Source organism: Typopeltis vanoorti, chromosome 22 (genome assembly GCF_054136105.1).
Source record: "Typopeltis vanoorti isolate ZY-2024b chromosome 22, IOZ_Tvanoo_1.0, whole genome shotgun sequence".
Taxonomy (NCBI): domain Eukaryota; kingdom Metazoa; phylum Arthropoda; class Arachnida; order Uropygi; family Thelyphonidae; genus Typopeltis; species Typopeltis vanoorti.
Genome location: NC_143570.1, coordinates 94,719,191 through 94,737,921, shown reverse-complemented (window position 1 = coordinate 94,737,921; position 18,731 = coordinate 94,719,191). Strand labels below are relative to the sequence as shown.

Genomic DNA, 18,731 nt, shown 5'->3' with positions numbered 1-18,731 from the left:
CACTGAAGATACAAACTTACTGCTACCATACGTCAGCATTTTGATCATGAAAATATCTGTCCGCATATATTTTCGACCCCCCCACCTTATTTTGTCTTAATTTTTGTGGGAGCATTTTAAATCCCCCCCCAGGCGTTTCTCCTGTGTTGGTGACATTGCTGAAACAAGAATGCAGGAGGTTGGTTATATTATAGAACAATTCAATCAATAATCGAATCAAATTGCGCTTTTAGATATCCGCACTTTTTTTTTTTTTTCAACTTTTCGCTCTTTCTCGCTGGCACTGGCCTCGCGTTAATGGCATTACTGCATGCTTAGTGCTATGATAGTGGTGGTGTTTGAAGTGGAAATTAAGATGCATCCTTAGTTTTGTTCGTTCATAATTAGTATTAATTAATAAGAGATTTGTTGCTTCATATGATGGAAAAGATGTTCATTATAATGAACAACACAAGGAACTAAAGTAGTAATTGGTGTCATCTATTGTTGGTTTAAATTACGTTATACCTTCAACTAGTCCATGTAGATTTATCTTTTTAAAAGTCCAACTTAATTTATATTTAATTCACAACACAAAACAATAAGAAAATAATAGTTAACTTATTTCCTGATATTTTAGTCTTATTTCTTGGAGCACAAAAACAGTGTCACAGTACGCAAACAGCAACAATTTGAACGGTGGGCTAGTTTAAAAACAATTGTAATGAACAACACAAGGAACTAAAGCCATAATTGGTGTCATCTATTATTGGTTAAATTACTTTATACCTTCAACTAGTCAATGAACTCATTGTGGGAGGGCACTCTGCTACACATCTATTCATCTCCCCCTACTGTTCAATTCTCCCACTGCACACAACTACAATCAATGCCATTTACCACCCATCACTACCAGTAGTATTTTTGTCTGTAAATTGCATGTGTTCTAATGGCCAATCCTGTGCGATGGATTAAAAATCAGAGTTTCTGAGTGAAAAACCCAGATTTTCTCCATATGGGATAGGGTAACTCGCCTTCAATTGAAAAAGCCCATATAAAGATTCCTCTCATCATGACAAGAATCGAACTCATGCTTTTACTATACAAAAAAAAAAAAAAAAAAAAAAATTAACCATCAGTAAATTATTTAACTAGTGTATCTATGAAGGGCAGATAGTCATTAGCTTCCTGTTCACTGGGAAACGAATTTTGGGGTGTTTTACTTAAATGCACTAAAATGTATCTAATGTGTCTGGACCATGTAACCAAATAGAAAACACATAAACATGGTCAATAAAACCACTGGTTTGAGTGGTTCTATTCATAGCTTGGTTTCCAAATGTTCTATTTAGAAATTGGCTGAAGAGAGAGCCCATTGCTGTCCCATCTAGTTGTTTATATATCTTCCCTTTCCATACAAAAAAAAAACCCTGCATGAATTGCAAATTGAAACAATTCAAATATGTATGGGTAGAAACATGACTTCAGCAAATTCAGTGTTTCATCAACAACAACAACCATGGGTCCAACGCCCATAGTGTCTGATTCTTCCATTGCATTGTATTTTTTTCAAGATGACTCAGTTTGTGTATAGAGTTTCCGCACCATTTGACAATGTCATCACCCCATTCTCTGTTTGGTCTTCCTCTTTTGTTCTTTCCTTCAATCATTCCAAACAGCAATGTTTTTAATTTTCTCTCATCATTCATTCTACATATATGGCCAAATAGACGGTTTCCTATTGATTATTTTCTGAATCAGGTTTTCTTTTGGTTGTATTCGTCTGTAGATTTCCTCGTTGTTCACTTTCTGTATCCAGCTTATTCTCAAGATCTTTCTATAGCACTTCTTCTCAAATGCCAATATCCTCCTTTCGATTCTCTCAGGAGTACCCAGGCCTCGCATCCATAGAGCATGTTGCTGAAGATACAGGTTTCTATAATGTGCAGTTTAGTTTGCATCTTTATAGCTTGGTTCTTCTATATTTTGTCCATTGCTTTTAAAATAGCTGTTGATCTGACTATTCTAATTTTTATCTCTTTTTTTGGGGTCCACGTCATGTGGCATCCAAGATATGCGAAGTGGTCCACATTTTCTAGTTGAAATCTGTCTATCGTAACTCTGTTCAGTAACTCCTGTTGTCTGAATATCATTGTTTTAGTTTTTTCAAAGTTGACATTTAGTCTATATCTTTTTCCTTCGGTGTATAGTGTTTGCAATGTCTGTTCCAGCTTTGCTGCGTCTTCTTCAATCAGGACGGTGTCATCTGCAAAGCAGAGGTAGTTTATTCTCATGCCATTTATTGAAATGCCTCCACCTTCTTCTTTAATCTTATCTAGTGTTCTTTCCAGATGTGTGATGAAGATGATTGGTGATATTGGATCCCCTTTTCTTGTGCCTTGACTAGTGGAAAATCAATCTCCAGTCTCACCTGCTATTCTGATTTTTGCTTGTGCTTGGCTGTTTATATCTTTCAGCATGCAGATCAATTTATTGTCTACACTATAGGATTCCAAGACAGCCCATGTTATATTTTGGGGTCCGCCCCGTGCGACTCTTTGAACCTTTTTGAACTTTCACAATTAATTCTAAAATACAGTCTCGAGAACTCATTTCCAAATATTGTAATACTACTGCAAATTTTCCTCACAATTGCTGTAAGTGTTGTTAGTTGTGAGCAGGGCCATGCCAACCCGACGGTGCAAGGGGTGCACCGCACCTGGGCGGCAACATTGATAGGGCGGCATTTTATGTAGCTAATACCTAATTTGGATTATACAATGCAGTATTAGGGATGACCGATAAAAGTTTGCACCCAGGCAGCAAATATCATTGGCATGCCCCTGGCTGTGAGAGGAGTTTTTCTAAATAAAATTGATTAAGAATTACCTATATTACTATGAAATAGACTTCGCCAATGTTATCGATTTTTCTAACAGAAAAGAAAGAAAAATAACATTTTAGAATGTTGAAATTAAAGTTTTGCTTCAAAAATAAACATAGTGTTTTAATTTAATGCCCTATACGTCGTTTTGACTATTTGTAATATTTTGGTATTGAGAGGGGGGCGGCAAGCTCGGAGACCGCCACAGACGGCAACAGCTCTAGCTACCCCACTGGGTTGGTGACATAGAAGTGACATTATTATTGTTACCACCCCAAGAACTCATGGAGTCAAGGACTCATCTGGGAGGTCCATTTATCACACACACAGCTCATCATACCGTGTTTTCAACACATTCAAACTCTTTGCAGACACCACATTTTCAGGCAACGCATTCCAATCATTCACAACTCTGCACAAAAAAAACCCCTGCCTCTCACTCCCCTAGTGATGTGAGAGGGATGACCTCTGGTTCTCCCCTGATCTCCCACTATTCTCTGTAAAACTTCTCCAGCATTGATCCTATAACAACCCCTTACCAACTTGTAGGTCTCTATCATATCTCCCCCTCTTCCTCCTGGCCACCAGACTCTGCAAATTACATCTTCTCAATCTTTCCTCATACTCGACATTCCAGAGGTCAGAAACTACCTTAGTCAGTCGCCTTTGGACGCTTTCCAACATCTCTTCATCCTTCTGAAAACCAGGTGACCAAATCTGGGCACAATAGTCCATGTGTGGCCTAATCAAAGCTTTATACAACGGAACAAGAATCTCCCTACTTCTACACGTCAATATCCTCTGCATCATTCCCAGAAGCCTTTGTGCTGTCTTCACAATTTTGGCTATGTGTCCCCTAAAATTTAGATCCTTATCCACTATCATGCCCCAGATCTCTTATTTTCTCTACCTCCAACAATATATTCTCACCAAGCATAAATTCTGTATCCCATCTTTGTTTTCCAAATTTTAAAACCTTACATTTTGCAACATCGAACTTGCATACCCATTTCTGTGCCCAATCACTCAATCTATTCAAGTCTTCCTGTAAGGCCACAACATCTTCACTACACTTCATTGTTCGTCCCAACTTTGCATCATCTGCAAACAACCGAATATCTCCATCCAAATCTTCACCTATATCATTAATGTACAAGTTAAACAGCAATGGACCTAAAACAGACCCCTGAGGCACTCCACTAGTGACTTTCCTTTTCCTGGATATCACACCCCCATTCACAACTTGTTGATACCTATCAGATAGCCAGTCTCCAATCCAAAATCTAATATCCAACCCCATCTGTTCTAATTTGACTATCAACCTATCATGAGGTACTCTATCAAAAGCCTTTGCAAAATCCAAGTATATTACTGTGTATCATTTTCCTCTGTGTCATGATGCCTAACTAATGGCTTCTTTTTGAATGTGCAAGTGATATCTCATTTATGAGAAAAATATTTTGATGTAATGTGTAATTTTATACCTTCCAAGTATACAATATCATACTTACTTTTACTTCATATGGCAGCAACTTCTTATTCTATTTGTTTGAGTGATATGTTCACAAAATAGAATTATGTAGATAGCTTAGTGGACCTAACGAAAGTATTAGGATTCTTACAAAAACAGACATCAGGGACATCTAAAGATTTCAAAGCATTCCCTCCCCCCTCACTGCAAATAAATTTTGTTGTAGGTTGGTGATGAAAAATCATATGTAAATCAAACTTGCAAAGAAAGCAGAATTTAATTAAATTTAACTGAACGAAGCAAGTACAGAGGTATTTATCATGCATAGGAAGGACCTCCCGCGATGAGTCTTTTGACTCCATGGAGGCCTGAATAATAATAATGGCTTGAGTTTAAAAGTTTCTTTTGAAACTTTTTAAACACTTTTGGCTGGGAAGCAACTTTTTTTCAGTAATTTGAGAATTTTATTTTTTCTTCAGTTAGTAAGTTTATGATCTAGTATGTAGGCTGATCATGTAAAAGATGTGCATTTTGCTTTCTTTAGTTTCTGCTTTAGTTATTACTATATTATTTCTGTATAGCTCTTCTAAAGCAGTGCTTCCCAAACTTTTGGATGCTAGCCCCCCTTTGGAAAAATTAAAATATTTCACGGCCCCCCTCGGAAAAAAAATCGTAATATTTTATTTATATTCAATACAAAACATACACAGCAAATATTGCAAAAATCAAATGCAAATATATGGTGCTGCTATAGACCAGGTGATGGAATAGATGGTGGAGATGGTATGCATAAACAAATTGATGAAATGAGTGGAAGGAGGGTAATTATTATGGGGGATTTCAACTATGGTAACATTGATTGGAAGGAGGAGAGGACACATGTGAGGAAGGAAATGGATTTTATTCAATTATTAAGGGATAACTATCTGAAACAGCATGTAATTGAAAATACTAGGGGTGTGAGAGTGCTTGACCTGGTAATAGTATCTGAGAATTTGACTGTAATGAATATGACCATGTTGCCACCTATTGGTGAGAGTGATCATAAGGTCTTGACCTGGGAGGTGGCTAAAGGTGTGAAATTTGTGATTAAGACAGGGTATATGTGGAATTACCGTGCTGGCAAGTATGACAAGCTTGGGAGATTGCTTGGATCAGTGCCATGGCATGTACAACTGCAAGGGCTGGACGTCGATAGAGCATGGGAAGTGATCAAAGAGCATTTACAGGAGGTTATGGCTGATTGTATACCTAAGGTCCGAATAGTGAAACAAGGAGGGGTTAAATGGATGAATAACACCATTAAGCTTGAGCTGCAAAAAAAGAAACAACTATGGAGGGAATTTAAAGAAAGGGGTGACCTGCAGGCACACGAACGGTATAAAGTACAGGCTAGAAGGGTAACGAGTGTGGTAAAAACAGCAAAAGCCTATTATGAAAGGAAACTAGCTATGCAAGCAAAAGAGAATCCCAAACAGTTCTTTCAATATGCTGCAAGCAAGAAAAAACTGTACATGGCAAAATGATTTTAAGGAATGACGATGGTAAAGAGTTCACTGAACCAGTCGATATAGTGGAGTTACTGAGCGCGCACTTTGCAAAAGTATATCATCCAGGTGGTGACGTTGAAAAAATGAAGGAACCATTAGTTTATATGGGAATTGTGATGAATGAAGTGGAGGTGAATAGTCTATTACAGAACCTTAATGTGAATACATCTGTGGGATTGGATGGTATACCGGCACGGGTCTTGCATGAAGCGGCTAATGAATTATCATTGCCCTTGACCATGTTGTTTAATCTGAGTCTCAGGTCTGGCTTAGTCCCGAAGGCATGGAAAGAGGGGAAAATAGTTCCACTGCATAAAGGAGGATCCAAGACTATGGTTGCAAATTACCGACCGATCAGCATATCAGGAGTCGTTGTCAAGGTCTTGGAGAAAGTAGTCAAGGGAAAAATACAGGAATGGATTGATGAAAATGAGATACTGTACAGAGGACAGCATGGCTTTGTGAAGGGTAGATCATGCCTCAGTAACTTGCTCAAGTTTTATAACAAGGTGACGGCTGAACTGGATAAGGGAAATGGGTTTACAGTGATACTCCTGGACCTGGCAAAGGCGTTTGACAGGATACCACATGGAATTCTAATCCGTAAACTACAACATATGGGAATGGATATAGGGTTGGTGAGATGGATAGCTGGGTGGTTGATGGAGAGATATCAAAGAGTAGTTTATTCAGGAGTAGAGTCCAAAAAACGGCCTGTGAGTAGTGGTGTGCCACAGGGTTCTGTTCTTGGACCACTGCTGTTTAATCTGTTCATTAACGATATAGGGAATGGTCTAAGTGGGACAGTTCATTTGTTCGCTGATGATGCAAAGTTGGGTAGGGCGATAGTGAATGCAGAAGATGTCAAAGTCTTGCAAGATGACTTAGATAGATTGGAGTTCTGGACTAAGGAGAATGGATGTCAATTTAATGTGACAAAATGTAAGGTTATGCATTTCGGAGTGAAAAGATTAGCAGCAGTATACCACATTGGTGGAACTGTACTCCAAGAGATTGATGAGGCCAGGGACTTGGGAGTGTTGGTGGATAGGGAGATGAAGTTTAGGGGGCACATTGCGAAAGTAGCTAAATCAGCTCATCAACTCACTTGGTTGTTGAAAAATACCTTGACGAGCAGAGAAAAACAAGTTATTGTACCTCTGTACCGAGCCCTGATAAGACCTCATCTTGACTACTGTGCCCAGATTTGGTCACCTCGGTTCCTTCTTGATGGGGAGGAGGTTGAGAGGATCCAGAGGCGAGTGACTAAGATGATAGCAGGTCTATGGAATGCACCGTATGAGAACAGGTTGAAGATTTGTGGGTTGCAGAAACTAGTTGATAGGCGAAAAAGGGGAGATATGATTGAGACATTCAAATTGCTAAAAGGATTCTATAGGATTAATTCAGATGATATTTTTGAGATCAGGACTGGTGGTGGGAGAACTAGGGGACACCCATGGAAGCTGGGCAAGAGCGTGGTTAGCAGAGGTGTTAGAGCTGGGTTCTTTACTTTTAGAGTGGTAAATGAGTGGAATAAGCTGCCAGAGTCTGTTGTGGGTGCTATGACAGTGAGCGAGTTCAAGGCAAGGTATGATAGATACTGTGAGAATGTTGAACAGCTGTGTGAACATGATGTTTAGGGTCTCCCTCGATGAGTCTAAGGACTCCTGGAGTAGCCCGTGGTGGTAATAATAATAATAATATTACATTTTTAACATCTTACATGAACATTTGACATGGCACATTATCTCATATTTTTATACAGATAGGTATATTGTTATTGTACATTTGCAGTATACAAGCACATGAAACGTAAAATGATTAGTAACAAAGAAAGAATTAAAAACATAAAAGAAGTTTAATAACAATTTAATATGATGGATGTGTTTCAATACTGCTACACAAAAAGTCAGTATCAGGTGAAATATTTGAAACTGCAATTCTTAGATTTCTTCTTTGAAATGAAACTTATATGAATAAGCATATATATTTATTAATATTCATTAAGCGCTGAAATACGAAAAATAGCAAAATTTGCGAACCCACACCAATGTGAGATTTTTTTTTTTTTTCATTCCTCTTCGAATGTCATCTCCTAGAAGGAGATTGGCAACCAAGTCACGGGACCTTTTTCTTTCTTTTGCTGCTCTGGAACATTTTTGGTAATTCAAGCCAGTCCAGTCCTTAATGTCTTCGAACCACATTCTCCTGGATCTACCTCTCCCTCTTTTTCCATCCAATTTTCCTTCTAATATTAATTTCTGAATGCCTTCTTGTCTGGTTAGATGTCCAAAATATTCAAGTTTTCGCTCTTTAATTATTTTCATTAATGTTCTTTTCATTTTTGCTTTCTTTAAAACATCTTCGTTTTTCATTTTCTCTGTCCATGGTATTTTCAACATTCTTCTGATGGTCCACATTTCGAAAGCTTCTAATTTTTTCTCTGCTTCTTTATTTAGAGTCCAAGTTTCACTGTTGTAGAGAAGGCTTGACCAGATATAACATTTTATTAATCTTTTTCTTGTGTCTATATTAATGTCTCTGGATGTTAAACAGTTTTCATATCAGTAAAGGCTTTTCTTGCTATCTCTATTCTTCTTTTTATTTCTTTAAGGGAATTTCCTCTGTCTGTAAACATTTGTCCCAAATATATAAAAGACTTAACCTGTTAAATTTTCTTTTTTATTAACAGTTATGTTCAGTTTCTTATTTATTGGTTCTTTTGATATAATCATGCACTTTGTTTTCTTTAGGTTAATAATTAGTCCCATGTCTAAGCTTCTGTTGTAAATTTCTGTGATTAAGTTTTGAAGAACATCTTCAGATTCAGCTATAAGAACCGTGTCATCTGCATACCTGAAATTGTTGAAGTTCCTACCTCAGACTTTTACACCCTTCAGTTCTGAAATATTTTTAAAAACTTGCTCACTATATATATAGTACAGTAAGTGTGATAAGACACATCCTTGTCTTACTCCTTTTTTGATTTCAAAGTTGCCAGAATATGTATTTTTATATCTTATTGAGGCCATTTGATTCCAGAATATATAATTGTAATTATACGTAGATCTTTTCCTTTTAACCCGTTATTCTGTAGGATATGTATTAATTTCTTGTGATCTATTGAATCAAATGCTTTGGTGTAATCAATAAAACAAAGATATATGCTTTTCTGGTTGTCAAGGCTTCTTTCACATAATGTTTTCAAATTGAAGATCCTATTCTTGTACCTTTTTGTCTTTTTGAAAACCTGATTGAGTGTCTTCTATTTCTACTGACAAAGTGCCTTTTATTCTTTCTAGGATTATTCTCAGTAGTAATTTTGTAACATGGTTTGTTAAACTTATTAGTCTATATTCTGTACATTCAAATGTTCTTGGAATTTTGGGAATAGTGACAAAGATGGATTTCCTTAGATCATCAGGGATGCATCCTGAATCATAGATGTTATTAAAAATAACCTTTAGGTCATTAAGTGTGTTTTCATTTACTTTCTTTAACAATTCAATAGGGATCTGATCAGGGCCTGATGTTTTACCTGTTTTCATTTGGTACACAATAAATAACGGAAAAAACTCACGTAGAAAGATTATTTATTAGTATAATTTTCACCTGTGTGTCACAGGCATCCTTAGTACATTAAGCTCAAAATTAAACACTAACTGACAATTCCAAAAAGCGCCACCTAAGTAGCTGGTGTAAGATGACTAAAAAGGTCAATAACTTTCCTAAAAAAAAAAAAAAAAAAAAAAAAAAAAAAAAAAAAAATTAATACAATAAAAAGTTAGGAAAGATTAGCTGATTTGTAAAGTACTATCTCCCATAAAGGGGACAGACGTAAGCCGTCGGATCCGTTTAAGTTAGGAGAATGAAGTAGAGTTTCACATGTTTCTTTATAAAGGCGTTCCATGAGAAACTGACTTTTGTGAAGAACTCTTGTCTTTCTCCAATGAACTCTGTGTCTAGTGAAGATGGCATGTTCAGAAAGTCCAGACTTTTCAGGTTTAAAGTATTCAATATAAGATTGGTGTTCTTCTAGCCGAATAGAGGCAGATCTTCCCGTTTGTCCGAAATAAGATAATCCACAAGAGCACGGAATCTGGTAGACACCTGGATGATTAAGATGTGGAAGCTTGTCCTTAGGAGAAGTGAGAAAGGTGGAGATTTTTCTAAACGGTCGAAAGGCAACAAAAATATTCAGTGGTTTTAAAACTTTTGCTATACGTTCACTGATGCCTTGTACATAAGGGATAGTAATGCGCATTATTTCCTCTGTGTTTGAAGAGGAAGACATATTAAAACTACTCAAAGTTCTTTCAATGAAGCAATTCTTATAACCATTAGATAGAAAGGAAGAAGTTATGTATTGTAGTTCTTTCTGTAAAAGATCGTCTGTAGAACAAAAGGAGTGGGCCCGATGAACCAGTGTTTTAATAGTTCCTGCCTTTTGACTGGGATGGTGATGAGATTCTGCATGGATATAATGGCCTGTATGAGTCTTCTTTCTATAAACTGAGAAATGTAGGTTACCATCTGGTTGGCGAAGAATTAGAAGATCTAAAAAGGCTAACTGCTTATTTGATTCTATTTCTAGGGTAAACTTGATCCTAGGATGAAATGCGTTTAACTTAGTGAGAAATTGTTGAAGTTCATCAGAAGAGCCATTCCATACAGCAAAAATGTCATCGACATATCTGAACCAATGCGTAGGTCTGGGAGAAATATTGTCAAAGATACGTTGTTCAAAATGTTCCATAAAGAAATTGGAGATAGCAGGAGAAAGAGGATTACCCATTGCTGTTCCTTCAATTTGTTGATACAACTTATTTTCAAAGGAAAAATAACCAGAATTTATTACAAAATCAAATACGTTTACAATATCCGAAGGAAATTCCTGTTGTAGTAATTCAATACTTTCCGAAAGAGGCACATTTGTAAATAAAGAAACATCTAAACTGATCATGATATCAGAAACGTCCAAATGAAGATATGTCTACTCACGGTTTACCTCTTTTAAAACTTACTGTTTTCATCTGGCTTAGAGCGTATTCTATTTCTTCATATGTAATTGGTTCACCATCTATATTTTGTATATCTGGTGCGTCTGTGCGATCAGAGTCAAACAGTTCTTTTCCATATTCTTTCCATCTTTTTATGATATCTTGTGTCTCTAGTAGCATTTTTCCATTTTGATCTTTTATACAAGGATTATGATTGAAATTTTTCTTTTTATTTGTCAGGGCTTGGATTGATTTATGCATTTCTTTACTATTGTGTTTCTTGTCCAATTCTGCTATTTCTTTACATTTTTCATTTAGCCACTTGTCTTTAGCCTTCCTGCATTCATTTTTTATAATTTTACTGAGTATTCTATACTGTTGTGTACTTTTCTTTTTTTTTGTCTTTCATTCATAAGTTCTAGTATTGATTCAGTCATCCAGGGTTTTTTCTTATTGCATTTAATTTTTGGGATAACCTTGTTAGCTGTCTTATATATATTGCACTTCTAAAATTTGACCACCTGTTTTCAATTTCCTCTGTGTTACAAAGTAACACAGAGTCTTCTGTTTTATATCCTACATGATCTAATTTCTTCCTAATTTCTGAGTTAATCACCATTATGTTGTCAGGTATATTCAGAGCTGTGAAGTCAAGTCTTTCAGTATGATTGTTTTTAGAAATGTTTTTTAGTTTAATTTTTAAAGTGGACACAACAGGGTTATGGTCTGAACCTATATCAGCACCTGGGTATGTTTTTATGTTGGTTATATTATTTTTGTATCTATTATTTATCATTATGAAATCTATTTGGTTTCTTATAGAGTTATCTGGGTTTGTCCAAGTATACAGTCTGCACTTTGGATGTTGAAAGAAAGTATTCATTATGTGCAAGTTGTTTTGAATGCAGAATTGTATCAATCTCTCATCGCTTTCATTTTTGTCGCCTAGTCCAAATTTTCCAACAACTGGATTTTCTTCCCCTTCTCCAACCTTTGCATTCAAGTCACCCATCACTATGAGTATCTCATTTGATTTTACATATTCTATAGATTTTTGTAAGTTATTATAAAAAATCTTCTATTTCTTCATCATTGTGATTCATCGTAGGACATAAACCTGGATAATTATGATGTTAAAAAGCTTTGCAGCTAATTTAATAAGTATTATTCTTTCGTTTATGGGCCACAGCCCCATTACACATTTAAAGATGTCTTTCTTAATCATGAAGCCCACTCCATATTCATGCTTCTCTCCACCAGAATATACAAATGTAAATTCATCTTTCTCTAGTTTTCCCATGTTAGGCTATCTTGTTTCACTAATTCCCATCACATCAACTTTAAGTCTTTTTATTTCCTGTATAAGGTTGTCAAAATTCCCTAGTTTATATAATGTTCTCATGTTCCAATTTTCAAGACTCTGTTTCTTGTTTTCAAACGAGGAATATCGGATGCCAACCTTCCTTTCGGATTTCAGTTGACATCATCATAGAGTGCACTTGCAGCGCTCGTTTTAATCACAGTTTCAGTGTGTTCTTCCCTGTAACTATTTACAGCTTGGGACGTTGCATAGGTTCCAACTTCCAAAGCATAGCTTATAAAATATTTCCGTTTCTTCATGGTCGACTATAGGATAGTAACGTATAGATGATAAAATACGATAGAGGATAGTTTTTTCATTAAAATATAAAAAATAACAAAAAAGAAATTATAAAAATTAAATAAGTTTCTTTTAAGATAAAAAAAAATTACTTAGTCTTAAAACATTTTCAATTTGTTTTCATTATTTCACGGCCCCCCTCAACAAAACTTATGGCCCCCCTTGGGGGCCGAGGCCCACAATTTGGGAAGTGCTGTTCTAAAGCACTGATTTTTTTTTTTTTTTTTTCCATATTATTTTTAGGAGTTTGGATTGGATTAATATGTTGGTTACATCCAAAAAGAACATTATTGGCTTTAATTGGAGACATGTCATACATTAAACAGAAGCCATTATTTTAATTTTTGGAGCTCACTTAGTGTAGCAGCAAAGTTATGTCCTCGATTTAACACGCTGACAGCTTCATCTGTTATGGCTACCGATGATAAATTTACAATGATGGAATCTTGTAATTTCAGTTGTTCCTACATCGAACACAGAAAACCAAGCTATGAATACAGCCACTCTCAAACCAGTGGTTTGCCTGCCGTGTTAATGATGTGCTTGCTTGATGAAATACTAAATTCTCCCAAAAAATCCCCATGATTGTTTAATACACAGGATTATAGCAAAACAGTTACCATTTCATACATTCAAGGTACATCAAAAAAGATATCTAGAGTGCTTAATAAATATCAGCTCTGCACTACATTTAAACTATGTCAAATTGGCAACTCTTATCCATTCACCTATGGACAGACTCTCCTTTATCCCATTCCTTGTGACCTGGCTTACTATGGACAAACAGGAAAAACTGTTGGCATCTGACTTGGAGAACATAAAAAATATATCTGGCACTATTGTTATGTCAAATTAGGAGTAGCACACCATGCCTTGGATACCCCTTCATACAGGATCAAATCAAAGAAAGCAGAAGTACTACACGGAAGTCGGAGATTATTTTTGAAATCAGTAGCAGTTTTAAACATTTTCCAAATCTTAACCAGAATGTTTGTATCGATTTACTAAAAATAGACCTTTTAAGATCAAATTAATACTTGTATTTTTCTCTCATTATCCAACAATAGATGATGCCAATTAGGACTTTAGTTCCTTGTTGTCCATTACAATTTACTTATTTTTTAACTAGTCCTACTATTATACCAAATTGTTGCTGTTTGTGTACTATGACACTGTTTTGTGCTCTGAAGTTGTTGGATATAATTTGGCTTGAGGAGTGTGGCAGTCTTTTTGGAAACTGTCCAAGCATAAGGTTGAGGATTTTTGCAGGATGATTTGGATAGATTGGAGGTCTGGGCTAGGGAGAATGGATGTCAATTTAATGTGGCAAAATGTAAGGTTATGCATTTTGGGGTGAAAAGATGGGAGGCAGTTTACTGCATTGGTGGAACCGTGCTCCAGGAAATTGATGAGGCACGAGATTTAGGAGTGTTGGTGGATAAGGAATTGAAATTTAGGGGACACATTGCAAAAGTGGCCAAATCAGCTCATCAAATCACTTGGTTGCTGAAGAATACGTTGACAAGCAGGTTATTGTTCCTCTGTATCGAGCCTTGATAAGACCTCATCTCGACTACTGTGCTCAGATTTGGTCACCTAGGTTTCTTCTTGATGGGGAGGAGGTGGAGAGGATCCAGAGGCGAGTGACCAAGATGATAGCAGGTCTGTGGAATGAACCGTATGAGAACAGGTTGAGGATTTGTGGGTTGCAAAAATTGGTTGATAGGCGGAGGAGGGGAGATATGATTGAGACATTCAAATTACTGAAGGGTTTGTATAAAATTAATTCAGAAGATATTTTTGAGAACAGGGCTGGTTGTGGGAGGACTAGGGGACATCCATGGAAACTGGGCAAAAGTGTGGTTAGTAAAGGTGTTAGAGCTGGGTTCTTTACTTTTAGAGTAGTGAATGAGTGGAATGCGCTCCCTGAGTCTGTGGTGGATGCTGTGACAGTGAATGAGTTTAAGGCGAGGTATGATAGATACTGTATGAATGTCGAATAGTTGTGATGAAAATGATTTGGGGCCTCCCTCGATGAGTCTAATGACTCCCTGGAGTTGCCCGTAATAATAATAATAATAATAATAATAATAATAATGCCAGCAAAATATCTGCAAATAAGTTAAATATTATTTTCTTATTATTCTGTGTTGTGATGAACTATAAAATTTAAATACAAATTGACATGAGCTGCCAACATATTAGTCTTTCTACTCATTTAATTTCTATTTCTATTTTATGTAATAGGGCATTGATAACTGCGCCAAAATCAAATTCATCCTTCTATCGGGATAAAATCCATCAGCCAGGGACATTGTCAAAATGTAACATACAAACTACGAGGTGTATAGAGGTGATTTTGGACAGAACTGGTAAGTTTTAATTAAGGGAACTTAATTTAACAATTACATTTTTATATGTAATGCATATGAACATGTTAATCAAAATTAGGCATACACAATTGGTGCATGTTGAAAAAATCCTTTTAACTTCTAACAGCAATCAGACACTAACAGGAGGTCAATCTTAAAGAAACTACGAGGATGGTCTGATCTTGGCCTAACAATTATTATTACGGGCGACTCCAAGGAGTCCATAGACTCATCTAATCGAGGAAGGTTCTAAACATCATGTCCATCACAACTATTCAACATTCACACAGTATCTATCATACTTTGCCTTGAACTTATTCACTGTAATAGCACCCCCAACAGACTCTGGCAGCTTATTCATCACTCTAAAAGTAAAAAACCCAACTCTAACACCCTTACTAACCACACTCTTGCCTAGCTTCCATGGATGTCCCCTAGTCCTCTCACCACCAGTCCTGTTCTCAAAAATATCCTCTGAATTAATCCTATAGCAACCCTTCAGCAATTTGAATGTCTCAATAATATCTCCCCTTTTCTGCTTATCAACCAATTTCTGCAACCCACAAATCTTCAACCTGTTCTCATAAGGTTCATTCCATAGACCTGCTATCATCTTGGTCACTCTCCTCTGGATCCTCTCAACCTCCTCCCCATCGAGAAGAAAACTAGGTGACCAAATCTGGGCACAGTAGTAGAGATGTGGGTCTTATCAAGGCTCGATTCCGAGGAACGATAACTTGCTTGTCTCTGTTCGTTAGAGTATTCTTCAGCATCCAAGTGATTTGAGTTGATTTAACCACTTTTGCAATGTGCCCCCTAAACTTCAACTCCCTATCCACCAATACTCCCAAGTCCCTGGCCTCATCAATCTCCTGGAGTACAGTTCCACCAGTGTGATATACTGCTGCTAATCTTTTCACCCCAAAATGCCTAACCTTGCATTTTGCCACATTAAATTGACATCCATTTTCCTTAGCCCAGACCTCCAATCTATCCAAATCATCCTGCAAAATTTTGACATCTTCTGCATTCACTATTGCCCTACCCAACTTTGTATCATCAGCAAACAAATGAACTGTCCCACTTAGACCCTTCCCTATATCATTAATGAACAAATTAAACAGCAGCGGTCCAAGAACAGAACCTTGCGGCACACCACTAGTCACAGGCCGTCTTTTGGACTCATGAGTAAACTACTCTCTGATATCTCTCCATCAACCACCCTCCTATCCATCTCACCAACCCTATATCCATTCCCATATGTTGCACTTTACAGATTAGAATTCCATATGGTATCCTGTCAAAGGCCTTAGCCAGGTCCAGCAGTATCACTGTAAATCCATTATCCTTGTCTAGTTCAGCCGTCACTGTGTTATAAAACATGAGCAAGTTACTGAGGCATGATCTACCCTTCACAAAACCATGCTGTCCCCCATACAGTATCTCATTTTCATCAATCCATTCCTGTATTTTTCCCTTGACTACTTTCTCCAAGACTTGACAACGATTACTGATATGCTGATCGGTCGGTAATTTGCAACAGTAGTCTTGGATCCTCCTTTATGCAGTGGAACTATTTTTTTCTCTTTCCACCCCTTCAGGACTAAACCAGACCAGAGACTCAGATTAAACAATATGGTCAAGAGTCAACAATGAAAAAACAAATTTATAATTTCAAATTATTTTTATTTTTCAACAATTGATCTCCCTTAAGACTAATACATTTATTCCACAGATGCGCCAGCACTATTATCCTGTCCCTGTAGTGGTTCTCAGTAAGATTTGCAAAATACCCCTCTATACATGCAATCACCTCTTGATTCAAAGAAAATTGCTGACCAGTGAGGAAGAGTTTTTAAGTTTTGAGAAGATCATAGAAGTCAGAGGGAGCCAAATCTGGGGAATAGGGTGAATGTTCCAATTCATAGTGCAGATTCCTTTAATTTTCCCATTGCCAAAACACTTTGGTGGGCAGGTGAACTGTCCTGATGAAAGATGATTTTTTTCTTCTGTGAACCGTGTCTTTTCTCCTAAATTTTTTTGTGTAGTCTGGTTAAAAGATAGGAATAATATTACCTGGTTATTGTGTTACCCCTTTCAAGGTAGCTAATAAACAAAATGCCTTTTTAGCATCCCAAAACACCGACGCCATGTGATCTTTCCTTCTGATGGAACAGACTTTGTCTTCTTTGGCATTGAACAACTGGCTTCTGTCCACTGTTTTGACTGTTGTTTTTAGTCTGGTGTGTTATGGTGAATTCAAGTCTCATCCATAGTAATAAATAGAATGCACAAAATCAGTTTTATTTTTGTTAAAACGCTTTAAGCACTGTTCAGAGACTTTCATGCGAATGTGGTTTTGATCTGCTGTGAGCAAGTGCAGCACCCATCTTGTTCAAAGCATTTTTCATATGCAATTCTTCATGCAAAATATATCCTACATGCTCTTTTGAAATTCCTGTAGTCTCAGCAATTTCATGCACTTTGACTCACAAGTCATCCGATACTATATCATGCACTCGATCAATGATTTCTGGTGGTGTTACACTTTTTGGATGTCCTTCACGTGGATCATCTTCAATGCTGGTACAGCCACTTTTAAACTCGGCAGCCTATTTCTTAATTGCTGAAAATGAAGGAAAAGAGTGGCCATAAACTTTTATTAACTTAGAATGAATTTCTTTTGATATTAGATCTTATTTTACAAAGAATTTTATAACCACACGATACTTAATTTTATCCATTTCAAGGGATACAGACAACACTTTTGCTTCAGGCAGCTGTATAAGTCAAACTACTTGATAGAATGACTTGCAGTTTCGCATGGATGCTTATGACAGATGTATCAACTTAGAAAAAAAAATCTTGCTGATGTTGTTGCCATCTATACTAGAGGCTGTGAACTTTTCAGACCACCATTATATGTTCCACTTTGCCTTTTGCAATGATTCTACTGCTTTTTTGTTTTAAGATGTTTGATTTGGGTGAGTTGACTAGTTTTTTTATGTTCATAATAGGCCAGCCTCATAATTCTTGAAACAGTTTCTTATTTTATTTATTTATTTTTTTTTTTTGTTGTTGTTTAGAATCTTCATCTTTGTTATGTCAAAATGTTAGTTGGCATCATTAAATTTTAATGTATTATTATGATTATAATAAACCTTAATGGAATTAACAGGCCTATTGTGGGTGGTCTTACTCAGTATGCAACATATTATGGGGAGGAGGTGCCCCAGTAACTCGCTCATGTTTTATAACACAGTGATAGATGAACTGGATAAGGGTTAATGGGTTTACAGTGATACTGCTGGACTTTGCTAAGGCCTTTGACAGGATACCACATGGAATTCTAATCAGTAAATTGCATCATATAGGGATGGATATAGGGTTGGTGAGATGGATAGGAGGGTGTTTGATGGAGAGATGTTAGAGAGTAATTTATTTAGGAGTAGTCCAAAAGAAGGCCTGTGACTTAGTGGTGTGCTGCAGGATTCTGTTCTTGGACCACTGCTATTTAATTTGTTCATTAACGATATAGGAAAGGATTTGAGAGGAACTGTTCATTTAATTGCTGATGATGCAAAGTTGGGTAGAGCAATAGTGAATGCACATGTCAAAATTTTGAAAAGAGTGAATTTGAGTTTCTGTGGGATAACCATCTAAAAAAGCATCTTATAGAAACCACAAGAAGTTTATCAGTGTTGGATTTTGTGATATTCTCACAGGATGTGGATGTGAGTGAGGTATTAACATGTGTTGATGAGAGAGATCATGAGGTGCTGGTTTGGAAGGTAGTCAAACAGGTATGTCGT

At 36.6% G+C, this 18,731-nt stretch overlaps 1 protein-coding gene across 1 annotated transcript in view; it reads left to right on the top strand.

The window, feature by feature from the left end:
- LOC150094573 (integrin alpha-9-like) overlaps nucleotides 1–18,731 on the top strand; it is a 670,422-nt gene that overhangs the window by 87,686 nt on the left and 564,005 nt on the right. The window contains exon 2 of the mRNA XM_090411817.1: nucleotides 14,795–14,919. Within this exon, the coding sequence (XP_090267943.1) occupies nucleotides 14,795–14,919 (125 nt within the window). The remainder of the gene's footprint in view (nucleotides 1–14,794; nucleotides 14,920–18,731) is intronic.